Source organism: Rhinoraja longicauda, chromosome 1 (assembly GCF_053455715.1).
Source record: "Rhinoraja longicauda isolate Sanriku21f chromosome 1, sRhiLon1.1, whole genome shotgun sequence".
Taxonomy (NCBI): domain Eukaryota; kingdom Metazoa; phylum Chordata; class Chondrichthyes; order Rajiformes; family Arhynchobatidae; genus Rhinoraja; species Rhinoraja longicauda.
Window position 1 is genome coordinate 60,285,319 of NC_135953.1, and position 21,972 is coordinate 60,307,290.

Genomic DNA, 21,972 nt, shown 5'->3' on the forward strand with positions numbered 1-21,972 from the left:
CTCAAGCTTTAAGTCCTTCATTTCCTCCTTAATTTTTTTTATTTCCCCAGCAACATTCATCTGCTTTATTTCTTCCCTCAAACCAGCAATCTCACTTGCAATAAAGCTTTTGAGTTCCTCACCTTCTGCTTTTTTAGTCAATTTTTTCCCCGTCACATCTTCTTGGGATAACGTCCTACCTGAGGCCGAGGCTTCAGTCAGGCCTTCTCGCGGATTCTGCCTGGTAGCCCGACTTTTCGTTTTATCCGCGGGTGGGCTGTGCTGTGTATACATTATAAGTCGCGCGCCTGATAGCGTCACTTATAACAATCGGTGCAATCACTGCAGCGACAGCAGGCAGCAGGTAGGTCGATTTATCCCCGGTTTTTCTCCGTTTTTTACGAGGAGCTGGCTGGCGTTACCCTCTAGCCCTCCATAGCGCCACCGGAAGTCATTCATCAAGCTTTCTGTGCAAAAGGTAGCTGAACTTCCATTGTCCAAAAATGCATATGTTTGCAACACTGTATTCCCCTCGCTGCTCCTTATCTGTACTGGTAAGATGGAGAAAATACAGGTTTCTACCCCGGCCCCAATATGTGCATTTAACTGAGGTGAGGCACAACATCACTCGTAGCTGGCTTCTCCTTTTGTTCCATTTGCTCCGGCTTCTCGTCCGTATTCCTCTGTTCAATGTGAAGCAATTCAGGATGAACTTGTTTGCATATATTACAAGTTATCCAATTCCTGCAGTCTTTAACCATGTGTCCTTTCTTCAGACATCCATAACAGATTCCTTTCTCCTTCAAGAAGTCAATCTTATCTTTATATTCCTTTTTCTTGAATTTTCGACACCATCTTATAGTGTGACCAACTTAATTACATGAAAAACAAAACCCTTGTGGCTTAACGGTAGATACATCCTTTTTTATTACGTCCTTCGTTTCTACGGGTATTACGGCAGCAGCAAAACGGTTTTCCTTAGGTCCTGATCTTCCCTTTGTTTTAGTAAAGGTAGAGCTTTTGACAGTTGCTGGTTTAGGATCTTGAATATTCCCATTGTGTAGGTTTGACATTAACTGTACTTCTCTTTCCATGAAATTCACCAGGTCAGGAAGCATGGCCTCTCTATCGTCAACCTCCTGTATCAGGCCTGCTTTATCTCTCCACTTTTCTCTAAGCCTATAGGGCAGTTTTAGAACGATAGCCTTCATTTTACTAACAACATTCATTTCTTCCATGTGGATGCTATTTCTCATTGAATTACAACAAGCCCTAAGAAATATCGCAAACTCATGCAAAGCCTTCACATCTTCCGCCTTGATAACTGACCAAGCAAAGGCCGTTGTCATGTATGCGTTAGCAATCTTCTGTTTGTTACCAAAATGTCCTTCAAGCAACTCTCTTGCCATTTGATAGCCCACATCCACAGGCAAATGTCGACAACTCTTAATAAGCTGCTTCGAATATCTGCTTGTGTATTGCTCCAGAAATCGTAAGCGATCTCTGTGACTTGTAGTTTTTATTTCCACTCCTTCTTCAAACGCTACTATGAAAGTTTCATATTGTAAAGGATCACCATTATATTTAGGAATATCCATTGGGGGTAAGGTGACAGAAAGATTTTGTTGAACCGTGAGCTCGCTGAGTCTCATTTGATTCCTTACCAATTCATAGAATTCATTTTGAAATCCCTGGCTTAGTGCAGGTCGATCCAGATAAATGTCACGAGTCCCATAATCAGTTGTTTGTCTCTGGCTGGGTGCAGGTAGCTGATGAATAGGCCTCTGAGAAGAGTACTGGGTTGGCTCTTTTCGAGCCTTAACAGACATCCCAAAGGTAGGTTGCTTCGGTTTAATTTTGTCGGCCATCCACTTACTCAGTGCCAGTTTGGCGTCACGAGACCAGACTGGCTCTGGCTGTGGGTTGACTTTAGCTGTTGTTTCCAGCTTAGTAGCTCCTTCTTGGATTAAGGAACTCTTCTTCTGAGATACTCTCGAGCTGCATTTTGATCTTTGGCCTTCCAGTATGTCCCTCCTTGCCCCAGCAGCTGCCAGCTTCGTGGCTATTTCCAACCATTCCTTCTCTCTCTTCAGCTGTTCTGCTTGTCTTCTCAGCTGTTCTTGTCTCTCAGCCTCTCTCTTCAGCTGTTCTTGTCTCTTCAGCTGTTCTGCTTGTCTTCTCAGCTGTTCTTCTTGTTCCTCAATCTCATATTTTTTCTCTAAGGCGGCAGCTTCTAGCGAGAGAGCAGCCATCTCAGCTTCAGCTTCCATTTGAGCAGAGACCCTCGTAGTTGAACTGGCTACAGAACCAGATTTACATCTAGATCTTCGCGTTGAAACGCTTGAGACACTACCCTGAGGTGTAATTTCTTCTTCCACTTCAACACCTTGTTCTAATTTTTTATGTTTCTAAAAGATCCCCTCTCATCCTTCTAAATTCCAGTGAATACAAGCCCAGTCGCTCCATTCTTTCATCATATGACAGTCACGCCATCCCGGGAATTAACCTTGTGAATCTACGCTGCTTTCCGTCAATAGCAAGAATGTCCTTCCTCAAATTAGGAGACCAAATCTGCGCACAATACTCCAGATGCGGTCTCACCAGGGCCCTGTACAACTGCAGAAGGACCACTTTGCTCCTCCACTCAACTCCTCTCGTTATGAAGGCCAACATGCCATTAGCTTTCTTCACTGCCTGCTGTACCTGTATGCTTGCATTCAGTGACTGATGTACTAGGACACCCAGGTCTCGTTGTACTTCCCCTTTTCCTAACCTGACACCATTCAGATAATATTCTGCCTTCCTGTTCTTGCCTCCAAAGTGGATAACCTCACATTTATCCACATTATACTGCATCTGCCATGCATCTGCCTACTCACCCAACCTGTCCAAGTCACTGCATTCTCATAGCAACCTCTTCACAGTTCACACTGCCATCCAGCTTTGTGTCAGCTGCAAATTTGCTAATGTTACTTTGAATTCCATCATCTAAATCATTAATGTGTATTGTAAATAGCTGCGGTCCCAGCACCGAGCCTTGCAGTACCCCACTAGTCACTGCCTGCCATTCTGAAAGTGTCCCGTTAATCCCTACTCTTTGTTTCCTGTCTGCCAACTAATTTTCTATCCATGTCAGTACCCTTCCCCCAATACCATGTGCTCTAATTTTGCCCACTAATCTCCTGTGTGGGACCTTATCAAAGGCTTTTTGAAAGTCCAGGTACACTACATCCACTTGCTCTCCCTTGTCCATTTTACTTGTTACATTCTCAAAAAATTCCAGAAGATTTGTCAAGCATGATTTTCCCTTTTGTAAATCCAAGCTGACTTGGACCGATCCTGTTACTTTGATAATCGACTCCAGCATTTTCCCCACCACCGATGCCAGGCTAACTGGTCTATAATTCCCTGCTTTCTCTCTCCCTCCTTTCTTGAAAAATGGGATAACATTAGCTACCTTCCAATCCACAGGAACTGATCCAGAATCTATAGAACATTGGAAAATGATCACCAATGTGTCCACGATTTCTAGGGCCATCTCCTTGAGTACCCTGGGATGCAGACCATCAGGCCCTGGGGATTTATCAGCCTTCAGTCCCATTAGTCTACCCAACACTATTTCCTTTCTAATGTGAATTTCCTTCAGTTCCTCCGTCACCCTCTTTCCTCTGTCCCCTCATACATTTGGGAGATTGTTTGTGTCTTCCTTAGTGAAGACAGAACCAAAGTACCTGTTCAACTCGTTTGCCATTTCCTTCTTCCCCATAATAAATTCACCTGTTTCTGTCTTCAAGGGACCCACATTTGTCTTAACTAATTTTATCCTCTTCACATACCTAAGAAGCTTTTACTATCCTTTATATTCTTGGCGAGCTTACCTTCATACCTCATCTTTTCTCCCGGTATTGCCTTTTTAGTTACCTTCTGTCGATCTTTAAAAGTTTCCCAATCCTCTGGCTTCCCGCTCATCTTTGCAATGTTATGCGTCTTCTCTTTTATTTTTATACTATCCTTGACTTCCCTTGTCAGCCACAGTCACCTCTTACTCCCCTTAGAATCTTTCTTCCCCATTAGAATGAAATAATCCTGCATCTTCTGGATTATTCCCAGAAACACCTGCCATTGCCATTCCACTGTCATCCCTGCTACGGTCCCTTCCAGTCAACTTTGACCAGCTCCTCCCTCATGCCAACATAGTCCCCTTTGTTCAACTGCAATACTGACACTTCTGAATTTCCCTTCTCCCTCTCAAATTGCAGATTAAATTTATCATATTATGGTCACTATCTCCTAATGGTTCCTTTACCATGAATTCCCTTATCAAATTTGGTTCATTGCACAACACTAAATCCAGAATTGCCTGCTCCCTGGTAGACTCCAGTACAAGCTGCTCTAAGAATCCATCTCGGAGGTACTCAACAAACTCCCTTTCGTGGGGTCCAGTACCAACCTGATTTTCCCAGTCTACCTGCATGTTGAAATCTCCCATAACCACCGTAGCATTACCTTTGTTACATGCTCATTTTTACTCCTGATGCAACTTGCACCCTATCTCCATGCTACTGTTTGGGGACCTGTAGATAACTCCCATTAGGATCTTTTTACCCTTACAATTTGTCAGTTCTATCCACAACTCTACATCTTCTGATTCTAGGTCACCCCTCGCAAGGGACTGAATTTCATTCCTGACCAACAGTCACCCCACCCCCTCTGCCCACCTGTCTGTCTTTTCGATAGGACGTATACCCCTGAATATTCAGTTCCCAGCTCCGATCCTCTTGCAGCCATGTCTCTGTAATTCCCACAACATCATACTTACCAATTTCTAACTGAGCCTCAAGCTCTTCCACTTTATTTCTTATACTTTACGCATTCATATATAGTATTCACCTCCCCTCTCACACCGGTTCCTATTTCACCTGTCCCTACTCTCTTCTCCCATCTTGAACTTTCCGTCCCATTAATTCGGGTGTCCTTCATAACCTTTCCTGTACTCTCTTCCCCTTTAACTCCATCCTTATACTCCCAATTTGTCAACTCCTCTCCCCCCGACATTTAGTTTAAAACCACCCATGTAGCACTAGAAAAACGCCTGCCAGAATGCTGGTCCCCCTCCAGTTAAGGTGTAATCCTCACCAGCACAAGGTACTGGAAGCAAATCCAGAGATAATCACCCTAGAAGTCCAGTTATTCAGCCTTCTTCCTAACTCAATAAACTCACATTGCAGAACCTCCTTCCTCTTCTTCCCAACGTCGTTTGTGCCCACATGCTGTTCACCCTCCCTCTCGAAGATGTTCTGAAGTCGGTCTGAGACATCTTGATCCCTGGCCCCAGGGAGGCAACAGACCATCCTCGAGTCTCGCCTGCCGCCACAGAATCCCCTGTCTGTACCTCGGTCAATGGAGTCACTCACCACTATGGCTCTGCCCGACATCAGTGTCGCCGGCCGAGTCTCATCGCTGGATTGGAGCCACCGACCTGTACGGCGCTCGGACTGGAAGCGTCTTCTGCCCTGACAGCTCCCAAGAGGGTGTACCTGTTTTCATTAGGTACAGCCACCGGGGTTTCCTGCAATCCACGTTTGCTCCTCTTTCTCACAGTCACCCACCTTCGCTCTTCCGGTATCCTTGGTGTGACAATCTCATTGTAGGTCCTGTCCATGAATCTTTCATTTTCCCAGATGGCCCTGTCATCCAGCTGCTGCTCCAGTTCCCCAACACGTTCATTCAGGAACTGCACCTGGACACAATTTCTGCAGGTGTTGTTAGCCGAAGCACCAGCAGTGTCCCTGGCTTGCCACATCATGCAGGAAACACATTGTACCAACTTGCCCGCCATTTCATCAGTGCACAAAAAAAATCACAAATTTCAATCAAGTGTAGCCTCCTCGCCGAAGACTTGAGCCAAAGACTCACACTTTACTCGCCACTCTCGAGCCAAAGACTCACTTTTTACTCAGCACTCTCGAGCCAAAGACTCACACTTTACTCACCAAGGCACTTCACCTCAACAAGGCCACTTCCCCTAGAGCAAGCCCTATTTTTATTTGCTGTTCAATTAACTAATTTACAAATTTAGTTACTGGTTTTTAAATGACCAGCTCTTGAAAACTCACCATGGCTTTAACTCGTTTGTACGTACAGCATATGGAACTTGTAAGTTTGGAAACTAGGGATGCTTTGTATGAAATTGGCTGTATGTTTTCTTCTAAACAATCATATCCTAAAGAGCAAAACCTCAGTTAATGTAACCAGTGCATTGCAGATGTATTTGTCCAAGACCGTGTTAGCAGGAGTAATAGTGCAAACTTGCTCTCCACAGCTACTCTATCCAGGCCTTTCACTATTCGATAAGTTTCAATAGGTCCCTCCTTCTAAATGCCAGTGAGTGCAGGCCAAGTGCTGTCAAACGGCCATCATATGTTAACACTATCATTCTCGTAAACCTCTTCTGGATTCTCCAATGCTGCATGCTCTTTCCACAATATCAAGAAAGTGTTGAAAACAATAAAGAGTAGTCAACACTAAATAATTGATGCAGAGCTAAATGTGCCTCTGGCTAAGCTGTAAATTTGGCTACAACACAAAGTTTAGAAAATGGTGTTCAGGTACATCCTGTCCATAAAAAAAACAGCACAAATCTGATTACCATCATAAATAGATACACAATCATCAGTGATGTTGGAGAAGACAATGTGCCATGCTATCAAGAGCCTTTTACTTGGGATTATTTTGCTTACAAATGCTCAACTATTCTGTTCCAAACCAATTCTTGGATAAAATAATTATATTTCAAAAGTGAGATAAAGTGTATTGCTAGAACATGCTAATTGCTAGATGATAGTTCTGTAGAAGGCAGTAAGCTGCAGTATACATGTCAGTATGTTTTGGACTTCTGCCCAAGTCCAGGGGCAGTTGCATAATGCACAAAGATGAGTGAGTGGCTGAACACAACAGTCTGCTGGTTATTCAGTTGAATGTGTGCGACCAGCATGGATGGAAAGGCTGAGTGGTTTGTTATGGGGAAAATAGGAGAGTCCGTTCATCTCTAAGGCAAAGCAACCATCCGCTAAATCCATGGTTGATCTACTATCTCAATAACATGCTCTTCTCTCCCCATACTTGATGCATTGAGAAATCTCACTCCATCATAAATATATTCAGATGTATTACCTTCGATGGTAGAGAATTCTACAAGTTCGCCACCCTTGTTTATGTCTAACGTCCTGCCCCATAACCTGAGAATGTGACTTGATTCTAGAACACCCAAGCTGGGAAAACCTGCATCAGATTATCTTTCAATGAATCTCCTATCATTATTTTAAACACAAATGAATGCACGTCAGCTTTAGAATCAGAATCGGAATAACCTTTATTGTCGTCCAAAAAAATAAGTCTTTTGGACGAAATTCCGTTACCCACAGTCCAACAATAAGAGCAATAAAAATAAGCAATTACACACACAATCACAAACCAACATAAAACTTAAAAAGAAACATCCATCATTGTGAGTCTCCTCCAGTCACCTTCTCACTGTGATGGAAGGCCAGAATGTATTTTCTCTTCCCCTGCCGTCTTCTCCCGCGGTCAGGCTGTTGAACTTGCCATGTCAGGGCGGTCGGGGCTCCCGACATTGAAGCCCCCGCCGGGCGGAGAAAATTCCCGTGGCCTATTTCCGCGGCGGGCCGACCCAAGTCCCGCGATTCGGGCGGGCGAAGACGCTGCCGCTGCCGGAGCTCCCGATGTCGGCCCCCACCCAGAGGGCTGTGAGCTTCCGATATCCACGCGGCCCGTGGCCGAAGCCTCCGAAGGAGAGTCGCAGCAGCACTCGCAGCGCCACCACAGCCTCCGAAGGCAGCCAGCTCCGCAGATGGTAAGTCCGGTTCGCGGGCTCTGCGAACCAGAGCCCAGGTGGTCCCAGGTGGAGGCCGCCAGCTCCAGGTGTTTGGCCGATGGTAGGCCGCAGCGGGAACGGAGACAAGACCCAGAAAAAAAGTTGCGTCTCCATTCGGAAGAGACAATTTTACAGTTTCCCCTCCCCCCCCACACACATAGTACACAGCCACAAAAAACACTACATCACATCTAAACACTACAATTAAGACGAAAAACAACATAAAACACAAAAGACAAACGCTGCAGGTGAGCCGCAGCTGCTGCGCAGCGCCGTTTATTTGCATTTAAAGTTATGCTTATGCACCGATCAGCCGAAACATTATGACCACCTGCTTAATATGCTGTTGGTCCTCCGTGTGCCGACAAACAGCGCCGACCCGCTAAGGCATGGACTCTACAAGACCCATGAAGGTATCCTGTAGTATCTGGCACCAAAACATTAGCAGCAGATCTTTCAAGTCCTGTAAGTTGCGAGGTGGAACCGCCGTGGGTCGGACTTGTCAATCCAGCATATCCCACAGTTGCTCAATTAGAGTGAGATCTGGAGAATTTGGAGGCCAGGGCAACACCGTGAACACCATCATGTTCCACAAACCATTCCCGAACAATGTGTGCAGTGTGGCAGGGCGCATTATCCTGCTGAAAGAGGCCACTGCCATCAGGGAATACCATTGCCATGAAGGGGTGTACCTGGTCTGCAACGATTTTTAGATAGGTGACAAATTGACGTCCACATGAATGGTCAGACCCAGGGTTTCCCAGCAGAACATCGCCCAGAGCATCACACTCCCTCCACCGGCTTGACGTCTTCCCACAGTCGGTTCGAACCAGATGGAATAGCTTTCGTTGCCTTCGCGCATCGATGAGCCTTGGGCGCCCAACACCCTATCGCCAGTTTGTGGTTTGTCCTTCCTCGGACCACTGTCAGTGGGTACTCGCCACACAAGCCTTGCTGTTTCAGAGATGCTCTGACCCAGTCGCCTGGCCTTAACAATTTGGCCCTTGTCAAATTCGCTCAGGTCTTTACTCCTGCCCATTTCTCCTGCATCCAACACATCAACTTCAAGAACTGACTGTTCACTTGCTGCCTAATATATCCCACCCCTTGACAGTGCCATTGTAACAAGATAACCAATGTTAGTCATTTCACCTGTCAGTGGTCATAATGTTTTGGCTGATCGGTGTATATTTGAACGTTTTTTTACTGTTTTTCAATATCATTGATAATGAAAGACCTTTATTGACTCTTCCTATAACATATAACATATATAACATATAACAACTACAGCATGGAAACAGGCCTGTCCGGCCCTACCAGTCCACGCCGACCATTCTCCCTGACCTAGTCTCATCTACCTGCACTCAGACCATAACCCTCCAATCCCCTCCTATCCATATACCTATCCAATTTACTCTTAAATAATAAAATCGAGCCAGCCTCCACCACTTCCACCGGAAGCCCATTCCATACAGCCACAACCCTCTGAGTAAAGAAGTTTCCCCTCATGTTACCCCTAAACCTTTGTCCCTCAATTCTGAAGCTATGTCCCCTTGTTGGAATCTTCCCCACTCTCAAAGGGAAAAGCCTACCCACGTCAACTCTGTCCGTCCCTCTCAAAAATTTAAAAACCTCTATCAAGTCCCCCCTCAACCTTCTACGCTCCAAAGAATAAAGACCCAACCTGTTCAACCTCTCTCTGTAGCCTAAGTGCTGAAACCCAGGCAACATTCTAGTAAATCTCCTCTGTACCCTCTCCATTTTGTCGACATCCTTCCTATAATTTGGCGACCAGAACTGCACACCATACTCCAGATTCGGCCTCACCAGTGCCCTGTACAATTTCAACATTACATCCCAACTTCTACCCTCGATGCTCTGATTTATAAAGGCAAGCATACCAAACGCCTTCTTCACCACCCTATCCACATGAGATTCCACCTTCAGGGAACAATGCACAGTTATTCCCAGATCCCTCTGTTCCACTGCATTCCTCAATTCCCTACCATTTACCCTGTACGTCCTATTTTGATTTGTCCTACCAAAATGCAGCACCTCACACTTATCAGCATTAAACTCCATCTGCCATCTTTCAGCCCACCCTTCCAAAAGGCCCAAGTCTCTCTGTAGACTTTGAAAATCTACCTCACTATCAACTACTCCACCTATCTTAGTATCATCTGCATATTTACTAATCCAATTTGCCACACCATCATCCAGATCATTAATGTAAATGACAAACAACAGTGGACCCAACACATCCTTGGGGCACTCCACTAGACACTGGCCTCCAACCTGACATACAATTGTCAACCGTTACCCTCTGGTATCTCCCATTCAGCCATTGTTGAATCCATCTTGCAACCTCACTATTAATACCCAACGATTTAACCTTCTTAATCAACCTTCCATGTGGAACCTTGTCAAATGCCTTACTGAAGTCCATATAGACAACATCCACAGCCTTGCCCTTATCAATTTCCCTGGTAACCTCTTCAAAAAATTCAAGAAGATTAGTCAAACATGACCTTCCAGGCACAAATCCATGTTGACTGTTTCTAATCAGGCCTTGATTATCCAAATAATTATATATATTGTCCCTAAGTATCTTTTCCATTAATTTTCCCACCACAGACGTCAAACTAATAGGTCTATAATTGCTAGGTTTACTTTTAGAACCTTTTTTAAACAAAGGCACAACATGCGCAATGCACCAATCTTCCGGCACCATCCCTGTTTCTAATGACGTTTGAAATATTTCCGTCATAGTCCCTGCTATTTCTGCACTAACTTCCCTCAATGTCCTAGGGAATATCCTATCAGGACCTGGAGACTTATCCACTTTTATATTCTTCAAAAGTGTCCGTACCTCCTCTTCTTTAATCCTCCTAATTTCCATCACTACTCTACTTGTTTCGTTTACCTCACATAATTCAATATCCTTCTCCTCGGTAAATACCGAAGAAAAGAAATTGTTTAATATCTCCCCCATTTCTTCCGGCTCAGCACATAGCTGTCCACTCTGACTCTCTAATGGACCAATTTTATCCCTCACTATCCTTTTGCTATTGACATATCTGTAGAACCCCTTGGGGTTTACTTTTACATTACTTGCCAAAGCAGCCTCATATCTTTTTTTCGCTTTTCTAATTTCCTTTTTAAGATTCCTTTTACATTCTTTATATTCCTCAAGAACCTCATTTACTCCCTGCCGCTTATATTTATTGTATATCTCCCTCTTTTTCCGAACCAAGTGTCCAATTTCCCTGGAAAACCACGGCTCTTTCAAATTATTATTCTTTCCTTTCCACCGAACAGGGACATAAAGACTCTGTACTCTCAAAATTTCACCTTTAAATATCCTCCATTTCTCTATTATATCCTTTTCATAAAACAACAATTTCCATTTCACTCCTTTTAAATCCTTTCTCATCTCCTCAAAATTAGCCTTTCTGCAATCCAAAATCTCAACCCTTGGTCCAGATTTGACCTTCTCCATAATGATATTGAAACTAATGGCATTATGATCACTAGACCCAAAGTGCTCCTCAACACATACCTCCGTCACCTGACCCATCTCATTTCCTAACAGGAGGTCCAACACTGCCCCTTCTCTGGTAGGCACCTCTACGTATTGCTGCAAAAAACTATCCTGCACACATTTTACAAACTCCAAACCATCCAGCCCTTTAACAGAATGTGATTCCCAGTCTATATACGGAAAATTGTAATCACCCACAATCACCACTCTGTGCTTACTACTAATATCTGCTATCTCCTTACATATTTGCTCTTCCAATTCTCGTTCCCTATTTGGCGGTCTATAATACACCCCTATAAGTGTTGCTAAACCTTTCTCATTTCTGAGTTCCACCCAAACAGCCTCCTTAATCGAGCCTTCTAGTCTGTCCTGCCAAAGCACTGCTGTGATATCCTCCCTGACAAGCAATGCAACACCCCCACCTCTTGCCCCTCCGATTCTATCACATCTGAAACAATGAAATCCTGGAATATTTAATTGCCAATCGCAACCCTCCTGCAACCATGTTTCACTGATCGCCACAACATCATACTTCCAGATGTCAATCCAGGCTCTAAGCTCATCCACCTTTCTTACAATGCTCCTAGCATTAAAATATACACATTTAAGGGACTCATCATTTCTTATTCTCAGTTTATTTCTTTTCCCTTCTTTCTCTCCTACATATTGGGTCTGAGTGTTTCCCTTTTCTGCCTCCTGCCTCACACACTGCCTATTAGCTATCTGTGTTTGAGTCCCTCCCCCCAACCGTACTAGTTTAAAGTCTCCGCAGTTATTTTAGCAAATCTCCCCGCCAGGATATTGGTTCCCCTCGGGTTCAGATGCAACCCGTCCTTTTTGTACAGGTCATACTTCCCCCAGAAGAGGTCCCAATGATCCAGAAACTTGAAACCCTGCTCCCTGCACCAGTTCCTCAGCCACGTATTTATCCTCCACCTCACTCCATTCCTATTCTCACTATCGCGTGGCACAGGCAGTAAGCCTGAGATTATTACTTTGGAAGTCCTTTTTTTTAACTCTCTTCCTAGCCCCCTGAATTCTCCTTTCAGGACCTCTTCCCTTATCCTACCTATATTGTTGGTACCTATATGTACCACGACCTCTGGCTCCTCTCCCTCCCCTTTCAGGATATCCTGGACACGCTCAGACACATCCCGGACACCGGCACCAGGGAGGCAAACCACCATCCGGGTCTCCCGACTGCGTCCACAGAAACGCCTATCTGACCCCCTCACTATAGAGTTCCCTATTACTACTGCTCTCCTCTTCCTTTCCCTACCCTTCTGAGCAACAGGGCCGGACTCCTTGCCAGAGGCCCGGGCACCGTCGTTGCCCCCAGGTAGGCTGTCCCCCCCAACAGTACTTAAACAGGAGTACTTATTTCCAAGGGGTACAGCCACCGGGGTACTCCCTAGTCCCTGCCTCTGTTCCTTGCCCCCCCTAACAGTGACCCACTTGTCTACCTCCCGTGGTCTAGGAGTGACCACCTCCCTGTAACTCCTATCTATAACCTCCTCACTCTCCCTGATCAGACGGAGGTCATCAATCTGCCGCTCCAGGTTCCTAATACGGTCCCTTAGGAGCCCCATCTCGTCACACCTGGCGCAGATGTGGATGTCTGGAAGACTATCAGACTCCCAGATTCCCCACATCTGACACCCAGAACAAAAAACTGCCCTGGCAGTCATACTCTCCAAACAAAGCCCCGCGCTCGGTTACTAAACCTACCGCCCGGCCGCTACTCCAACCGCTCCAACTGCCCACCCAAAAGAACCGAGTGATCTCCTGGGAGAGGCGAAAAACCGGATAAAAAACCCGGTGCAAGATGTGGCAATGAAGTTATGAGGGCATTGAAAGCTATACCAGCACAAATAGACAATAAACAATAGGCGCAGGAGTAGGCCATTCGGCCCTTCGAGCCAGCACCATCATTCAATGTGATCATGGCTGATCATTCTCAATCAGTACCCCATTCCTGCCTTCTCCCCATACCCCCTGACTCCGCTATCTTTAAGAGCTCTATCTAGCTCTCTCTTGAATGCATTCAGAGAATTGGCCTCCATTGCCTTCTGAATGTCAGGGCAGTCATAGGCATCTCATGAAGGGTGCATGTGAGGCAGGGCTGTGGAGTGGATACCCAAAACACCCGACTCCAACTCCTTGATTTCTTGTGTATTCGACTCCAACTCCAACTCTAGCAGCACCAAAATTGCTCTGACTCCGACTCCACGACTCCGACTCTACTGCCCTGATGTGAAATATGGACTACATTTGACTGTGTTTGACCTTTTATCTTCCTCATTCAACCATCTCTGATTTGGTGAAGGCAAATATGGAATTAGTTATAATTGCCAAGTAGGAAGTGCTGCTTCATCTCATATTTGGTTTTCTCTTCCTAATGGATTGTTTCTCAAAATTTTACATGACATTAGTAATCATTGTGGAAATTGCTTGAGATTTACTTCAAAGGAGTGACAAAAGTTTCAGTTGCAGAGATAGTTATGGTTTTGGAGAGAATGGAAGGGAAGATCAATATTAGGGTGGAGACGAAGAAAACGAATGAATGATCAGAGTGGTGGTGCTTAGTTTAGAGTCACAGCGTGGAAACAGGCCCTTCCGTCCACCAAAGTCCATGCCAACCAGCAATTGCCCATATGCTCGTTCTATTCTGCACTCTATGGACAATTTACAGAAGCCAATTAACGTGCAAACCTGCATGTCTTTGGAATGAGGGAGGAAACCAGAGCACCTGGAGAAAACCCACGGGTTTATAGGGAGAATGTACAAAATCTGTCCAGACAGCAACAGTAGTCAGCATCGAACCTAGGTCTCTGGCACTGCAAAACAGCAAATCTACTACTGCGCCGCTGTGCTGGCTAAAAGAGAGTGGCAAAAGCCAGTTTATAACAAACTATGTCTGGAAGAGGTTTAAAAAGGAGTTAAAGAATGAACATTGACAAACCAGGAGAGGAACAAACACTAATTGCTCTTCATACAAGATGTTTTTTAATATATTGAGACATGAAGACTCTGAAATGCCTGGTTTGAAGATGAGACAGTGTTCCTCAAGATGACATTAGATCAACTTGCAATGCTAAAGACTGGTTCTGTTGGAAGTAGAATGAAGAATGAGCATTCACAAATACTGATCATTATACATTGATCATTATGGTCAATAACACCTTCTCCAACCTCCTACACATCAATTGGCTCCCCGCCGGGCTGTGTCCTTCACCCCTGCTCTTCATTCTGTACACTGACTGCAGGTCCACCCAGCCAAACTGTCATTTGGTCAAGTACGCTGATGACACAGTTCTCCTATCTCTGCTCTCAGGCCCCTCACAGCACCACAGCTCAGCTCTTCATGATTTTGTGGAGTGGTGCGACAACTCCTGTCTTGAACTAAATGTCAACAAGACCAAGGAGATGGCAGTGACCTTCTCCAACAAGCAGACGGAACTGGCTGCGGCAGTCATCACCACTATCCACGGGAAGCCTGTGGAGATTGTTGAGGAATATAAGTACCTGGGCACAATCTTTGACAACCTGATGAAATTTGTCTCCAACACAGTGGGTATCCTCAGGAATTGCCAGCAGCGGCAGTATCTCCTGAGGAACCTCAACTTCTTTGGGGTCAGCATGGACATCCTCACGTTTTACTACTCCTTCATTGAGAGCGTCATCACGTTCTCCTTCACCTGCTGATTCCACTCCATCAGCCTTCAGAACAGAAATCGCCTGCAGAGCACAGCCAAAGTCTGTTCCAAAATTATTGGACTCCCTGTCAGAGCCCTCTCCACCCTATGCGACCAGCAAATGCTAAGAACTATACTTTGCAAACTGTATCTTCCCCTTTGTTTTGATTGTATTTATGTATTGTGCTATCTGATTTGATTGGCGATCATGCAAAACAAAACTTTTTGCTGTACCTCGGTACACGTGACAATAAACCTACCCTACTTTCTCTCTGAATTTTGGCAACATCTGATGTAATACCTGTAATGTGTATGAGCTTACTACTATTTCAAAACTTTTTTCAAAGTAATTGTTGTGCTTCTCACTATTTTCAGCTATAAGTATGGAATAGGTGTTCCAAACTATTAATCACATTATGCTCTCCTTTAGTAGCCAGTTCACCGCAAATGTAATCGAGAAATACTTGAGCGCAAATGTGTTACGCCCTCAGTACATCCTCACTGTAATATTGATGTGGTCCAGTACTGGCCTTGCCTCAAGTTGAACAATTCTAATAATCTTTACAGTTGTAGAACGATGAGTGTCTGACCATGCCAACACCATTATTTTCAGTGAATCCCCTCTGTCAACATCCTGGTTGGTCAGCATTGACAATTGTATTCTGAACCAAATAAATCTTCTGACTCCCTATGTTTATTTTCTCTCTTCTCTGTCCTCATTCATCTACCTTTGCATTGTCTCCAGCCTGATCAGCTATAGTTAACAAGCCTTTACCACTCACTAAGGACACCGCCATTTACATCATGCATTCTCCCTTGGTCTGCACCAAATCACAGACAATCTCTTTTGTTCACTTTCTTTGCCAATCAAAACCAGTTATTTTAAGCTTTTCCTAGTTTTGATAAAAGGTTAATTCCTGAAATGCTAAAAATGTCCACAAATACTGCCTGACCTATTGAGAATTTTTCCAAGTTTTTATTTCAGTTTTTCTCTAGACCCGAAATATCACCTATCCAATCCTTCCCCAGATTCTGCCTGATTCATTCTTCCAACACTTTGTGTTTTTCTAAAGGAATAATGTTGGTTTTAATTTAAAGTAATCTGAAGTAACTTTCAGGATTACATCTTAATTTTATAGATGAAATGTATACTCTAAGATGCTCTAAAGTATCTTGAATATCAACTTTACAGGCAGCAGCAAGGAATACAATTGTCTAAGCAGAGAAATCCAAAATTTCTACAGTAGATATTAAAAAATAATCTATTAAGAGATCTATTTAAGTACTGCAATTATTACTCTGCTGCAATGTTTTGTATTGTTTCAAACTAACAGGTTTTGGAGAAATTATAGAATTGTGCAATTATGCCAGCTATAGCAAAAAAAATGAAAGCAGCATTGTGTGCACAGAATCATTAGAATATTTTTTTATCATGTTGGAGTCTTTTTTTTGCACGAGATTCCCTCTGAATAAAGGTCATTCCTGCATATTAGTTGTGCACTATTATTATTGGATAATGTTAAAATGGCATGCAATTCCACTCTGAAATTTGAGGTTTATGAGGTCACTGAATTTCAGTGTGAAATCGCTAGATCTCGTTTCCAAGCCATGTACATTATTATTGTTGAAACTTCTGATTTTTTTTTTTTACAGAGGTCAGGAAAGTGCTGGAATTGTGACAAGTAATGGGAGTTCCTCACCGTTATTCATGACACACAAGGTATGTCTTTCTTGTTACATTGTATTGATCTTTACAACTTAAAATTTTTAATTGGATGGATTTAACAGTTTGCTCAATGTCCAAACTAATTTCATGTTGGTAGCTTCTTTTCACTGGATCACCCAGGAGTTAAAATCCTACAGGCTAATAATCAAGGAAAAATGTAAACAAGGCCCAGCATTTGTTGTCAGCAGTGAAGTAAAGGAAATTGTTGCTGACCTGTGAAGAAATGCTCCCTAAGGAATACAATTCTTAATTTTTAAATCCAGCCAATTTTGATTATTTGCAAAGCTATTGCAGTATGTAAAATGTGCTTTTAAGGCACATTATTGGGGAGGGGGAATTATAGCTTCTTATCCATCTCTGGAAGGCTTCATGCTATGTAATAGATGCAGGAGTTGACCATTCGGCCCCTCGTATCTGCTCTACCATTCAAAAAAGAAAAGCATACTTCATCTCTTGGCTACGTTTCTTCTACTAATCTAATGCACCATGATTTCTTTATTGTATGAAATTTGATGAATCTATGAATTGAATATACTCTAAGATTGAGCCCCCATAAATAATCCTCTTCAGCAGAAAATTTCCAAAGATCACTGCCCTCGGGTTGAATAAATGCCTCCTTAACACTGCCCTCAAAGACTGACTCCTTATTTTCATACTGTTATTCCTTGTTCTACTATTGCAGCTATGTAGGAAGACCAAACCTGAAATTGATATTCTAAAATAGATACAAAATGCTGGAGTAACTCAGCTGGACAGGCAGCATCTCTGGAGAAAAGGAATAGGTGATGTTTTAGGTTGAGACCCTTTTTCAGACTAGAGTCAGGGGAAAGGGAAACGAGAAATATAGACTGTTGTCGAGAGATATATAAGAAATGAATGAAAGACATGCAAAAAAGTAACGGTGATAAAGGAAACGGGCCATAGTTAGCTGTTTGCTAGGTGTGAACGAGAAGCTGTTGCGACTTGGGTGGGGAGTGAGAGAGAGAGAGAAGAAGAATGCAGGGGTTACTTGAAGTTAGAGAAATTAATATTCATGTTACCGGGTTGCAGGCTACCCAAGCGAAATATGAGATGTTCCTCCAATTTGTGTTTACCCTCATTCTGACAATGGAGCTGAGAACAGAAAGGTCGGTGTGGGAAGGGGAATTAAAGTGTTTGGAAACCAGGAGATCAGGTAGGTCCAGGCGGACTGAACAAAGGTATTTAGCGAAATGATTTTTCGTTCATTTGATCTCTCTACATCCGTCTATATCTCTCGTTTCCCTTTCCTCTGACTAGTCTGAAGAAGGGTCTCGACCCGAAACGTCACCCATTCCTTCTCTCCAGAGATGCTGCCTACCTGAGTTACTCCAGCATTTTGTGTCTCTATCTTCGGTTTAAACTAGCATCAGCAGTTCCTTCCTACACTATATTCTAATTATAGTTAGCATGACATTCCAGGTATGATGTCACCAGGACTCGTGTAATTGGAACATGTCTCTACTCTTGTACTCAGATACTCCTGCAAGAAACCACATTATACCATTTACCTTTGTAATTACTTGCTGAGCCTATATGTTAACCTCAATGATTCATGTACAAGAACACCTCAGTTGCTCTGACCACCAATATCTTTCAGGGTATCAGCATTTATAAAATACTATGCCTTTTTCTTCCAACCAAAGTGTGTGCGTTCATAATTTTCCATATTACATGTCTTCTACCATGTCCTTGCCCATTCACTTGGCCTGTTTCAATTATAATAAAAATACCAAGGTGACTTGTAATTTTGTAGAACTTTATTTTTCTTATAATACAGCTAAAACAAATTTGGAGACAAATCCAGTACCCAAACTATTCCATCAATAACTTGTGCAACTGTGATTAGTTAGATTTAAGTAAATACTTTCATCACCAAGACTATAACTTTAAAAAGAAAGACAAAAATATTCCAAGATGAACTTTAGTCTCTGCCTCGTCAGTTAAAAGATGGTAATGACTTGCTACGTCTATGGCGTACTGTTTTCTCCATTGTACTCCCCCAAAAACATCCTCTAAAATGAATGCAATTCTAGGTGTTGGAAGAAATTGTAGCAATAACTTTTATTGCCATGATTTTTAAAGTATTGTTGAAACAGGCTGTTATTTCCAAATGTATTATTAAATCCTGGAGTAGTACTTTTCGGAATAAAAATGTAACTTTGAAGTTCATGTGCATTAAATGTAGTTGCTTATATTTTAAGTAAGATTTCCAATAAATTTTCAATCGGAGAAAAAAATGAATTGTCATTTACACAAATTAGAGATGTTTTATACCTCCTCAAATCTATGACAATTTTGAGTTTAAAATTACGGAAATCAAGAGTATCTAAAAATGTGTTTTTTTTTCATAGGGAATGGGCCTTGTAAACAGTAATTTTAATGAAGAACAAATACAAAAGCTTCGCAGTGGAAATCTGGGTATAGGACATACGCGATATTCTACATCGGGTATTTCTGAGTTACAGAACTGTCAACCATTTGTGGTGGAAACGCTTCATGGAAAGATTGCTGTAGCTCACAATGGAGAATTGGTCAATGCAAAACAATTAAGAATGAAGGTACAACGTTGATCTAATTACGTGTAATGATTTAATGATTGAAGGAAGTATTGCATTTTGAACTATTCACCTTTTGCTGAATGTCATCTCTTCACAACACAAAAGATCAGCAATGGATAATTGAAATTGGGTCCAGATCCAAACTTCATTTCTTGGCTGTACTTCATTACTTAAAAGTTTGACGTTTGTTGGCAAGTAACACTCATTTTGTGGCATTCTTGCCTCAAATTTCTCAAACCTGAACACACATCTGTTGTATTTTCAAACAAATGAGAAATAAGCAATATTCCAAAGCAACCGTTTGTGGTAGCTACTGATGAGAGCAATGACCAAAGCAGTTCCTCAGCTACTGTTTCTGTCTGGCCACGCTTTTACTAAGCTTTGAAGTACAGTACTGGAAATAAAGTAATGCCTGGTGCAATTTAACATCTTATTGTTATATTAATCCTTCATTCATGTGTCTATGGTCACTGAAAATTCGAAGGGCTGAATGGCCTACTCCTGCACCTATTGTCTATTGTAAAATTAGAACATAAAGGATCCTTTGAACTCATTGAGGCACTGTAACTAATGGACTCTTGTAAGTAAGAAGCTCTGTGATCGTGTTGAAGAGAGTCTCGTGTGATTGTCAGTCACTGCTTCGTGATCGCATGAACTAGTGTGTGGGTAGTAAATGTATGATTTATCCAAGACAGCAAATTATTGTACAGATATTTATAATCAGAGGGAAATAGAACTTCATTTTTAACATTCCTGCAATCCCCTTGTGATCGTTGCAATCTGAGTTGTATACTCACAGTTTAAGAATAAGGGGTTGGCCATTTAGAACTGAGATGAGGAAATACTTTTTCAGTCTGAGAATTGTGAATCTGTGGAATTCTCTGCCTCAGAAGGCAGTGGAGGCCAATTCTCTGAATGCATTCAAGCTCTTAAGGATAGCGGAGTCAGGGGGTATGGGGAGAAGGCAGGAACGGGGTACTGATTGAGAATGATCAGCCATGATCACATTGAATGGCGCTGCTGGCTCGAAGGGCTGAATGGCCTCCTCCTGCACCTATTGTCTATGGTATAATCCTCTGAGAAGACATCAACTCCATTGCAAATTTAGCCAGAAAACTTTCTACTGTTGCATTGGGAATGTTCAAATTGAAGCATTGCCCGTGCAAAGATGATCCATGCTTTTTTGCGATTGTAACTGAACAGAAGGCGGCCATCTGGATCATCAAGTCCATGCTGGCTCTCTGTAACGGAGTCAGTCCCATTGTTGTGCAAGTTTATTTCCATTGTGTCTATTCAACTTCCTTTTGAAATCATTGATTATTTCTGCTTCCACCCACCTCATAAACAACAAGTTCAAGTTGATTACCATTCTATTTGCTGCATTAAAAAAATATTTCCTGCATCCCCATGTATTGCTTACTCAAAGTCTTGCGACTTTGTCCTTTGCTTGCTTTATCACAAACCTGTCATACTGTCTCATCCTCATCATTACCACTACAGAGTTGATAAGGTATCTCTTGCCCATGGATTGTCTGATATGGTGCTCAGACGCGCAAAGAGGAGTTCAGGTTCCAATATTAAGGAGAAAAAAGTTTAGAGGGCTTCTACTTCCCACAGGTTTCATCAGTTTCAGGAGATTTATTTAAATCTATTAATTGCAGAATGGACATTTGGCGGATGAGATGTTCTAAGTTAGTATTAATTTGATTGCTTTTAAATAATTTCTGCCCTCTTTGTAAAAAGCATTAATTTGCCTAATTCTACTCCTATCACTTATGACCTTATGTTGGTGATATTTAAACCCAGAAACTTGATTACCCTTATCATGTAATTATGTTGTCTCATTCACGCTCCCCCAATAATGGAACATTTAACATCTAACTTGTCATGTTCCAATAAGATCACCCCTTGTTCTTTTAAACTAAAGAATATAGAGCTAACTTTTTAACCATTCACCATAAGAATACCTCTTTGTTCTCGGGAATTCCACGAGGCAATGGTCATTCCTTGCTGATTCGTGCCAATAAGTACAGATGATATGGAGCAATGGTACAGTGTCGAACCAAGGAACTGCAGATACTGGGTAATATACAAAAGAGCACAAAGTGCTAGAGTAACTCAGCAGATCTCGCAACATCTCTGAAGACCATGAAAAGGTGATGTTTTGAAGGGCAATTGGTTGGAATAGAATTGTGAATCCAGACGAGGAAAAGCAGGAGGGAGAAATAGGTGGGAGTCTATGTGGGACGTGGGAGGGGAGGGGGAAGGAAAAAGGGGAATGTGGGGGAGAAGAGAGGAGAGATTGTGTGGGTGTTAGAAGGAGCTTACACAAAATTGGTGAATTCAGTGTTCAAACAGTTCGGTTGTAAGCTACCCAAGTGGAATATGAGATGCTGTTCCTCCAGTTTGTGTGTGGCCTCACTTTGGCAATGGAGGAGGCATGGGACAGAAAGGTCAGTGTGGAAATGGGAAAGGGAGTTTAAAAATATTAGCAAACTGGACATCCAGTAGGCCTTGGCGGACGGACCGAGTGCAAATGTTCAGCAAAACAGTTGCCA

At 42.9% G+C, this 21,972-nt stretch overlaps 1 protein-coding gene across 1 annotated transcript in view; it reads left to right on the forward strand.

Moving 5' to 3' along the window:
* Positions 1-21,972, forward strand: part of ppat (phosphoribosyl pyrophosphate amidotransferase) — a 53,329-nt gene that overhangs the window by 13,344 nt on the left and 18,013 nt on the right. Inside the window, exons 2-3 of the mRNA XM_078398255.1 lie at positions 16,763-16,829; positions 19,208-19,414. Coding sequence (XP_078254381.1) covers positions 16,763-16,829; positions 19,208-19,414 — 274 coding nt within the window. The remainder of the gene's footprint in view (positions 1-16,762; positions 16,830-19,207; positions 19,415-21,972) is intronic.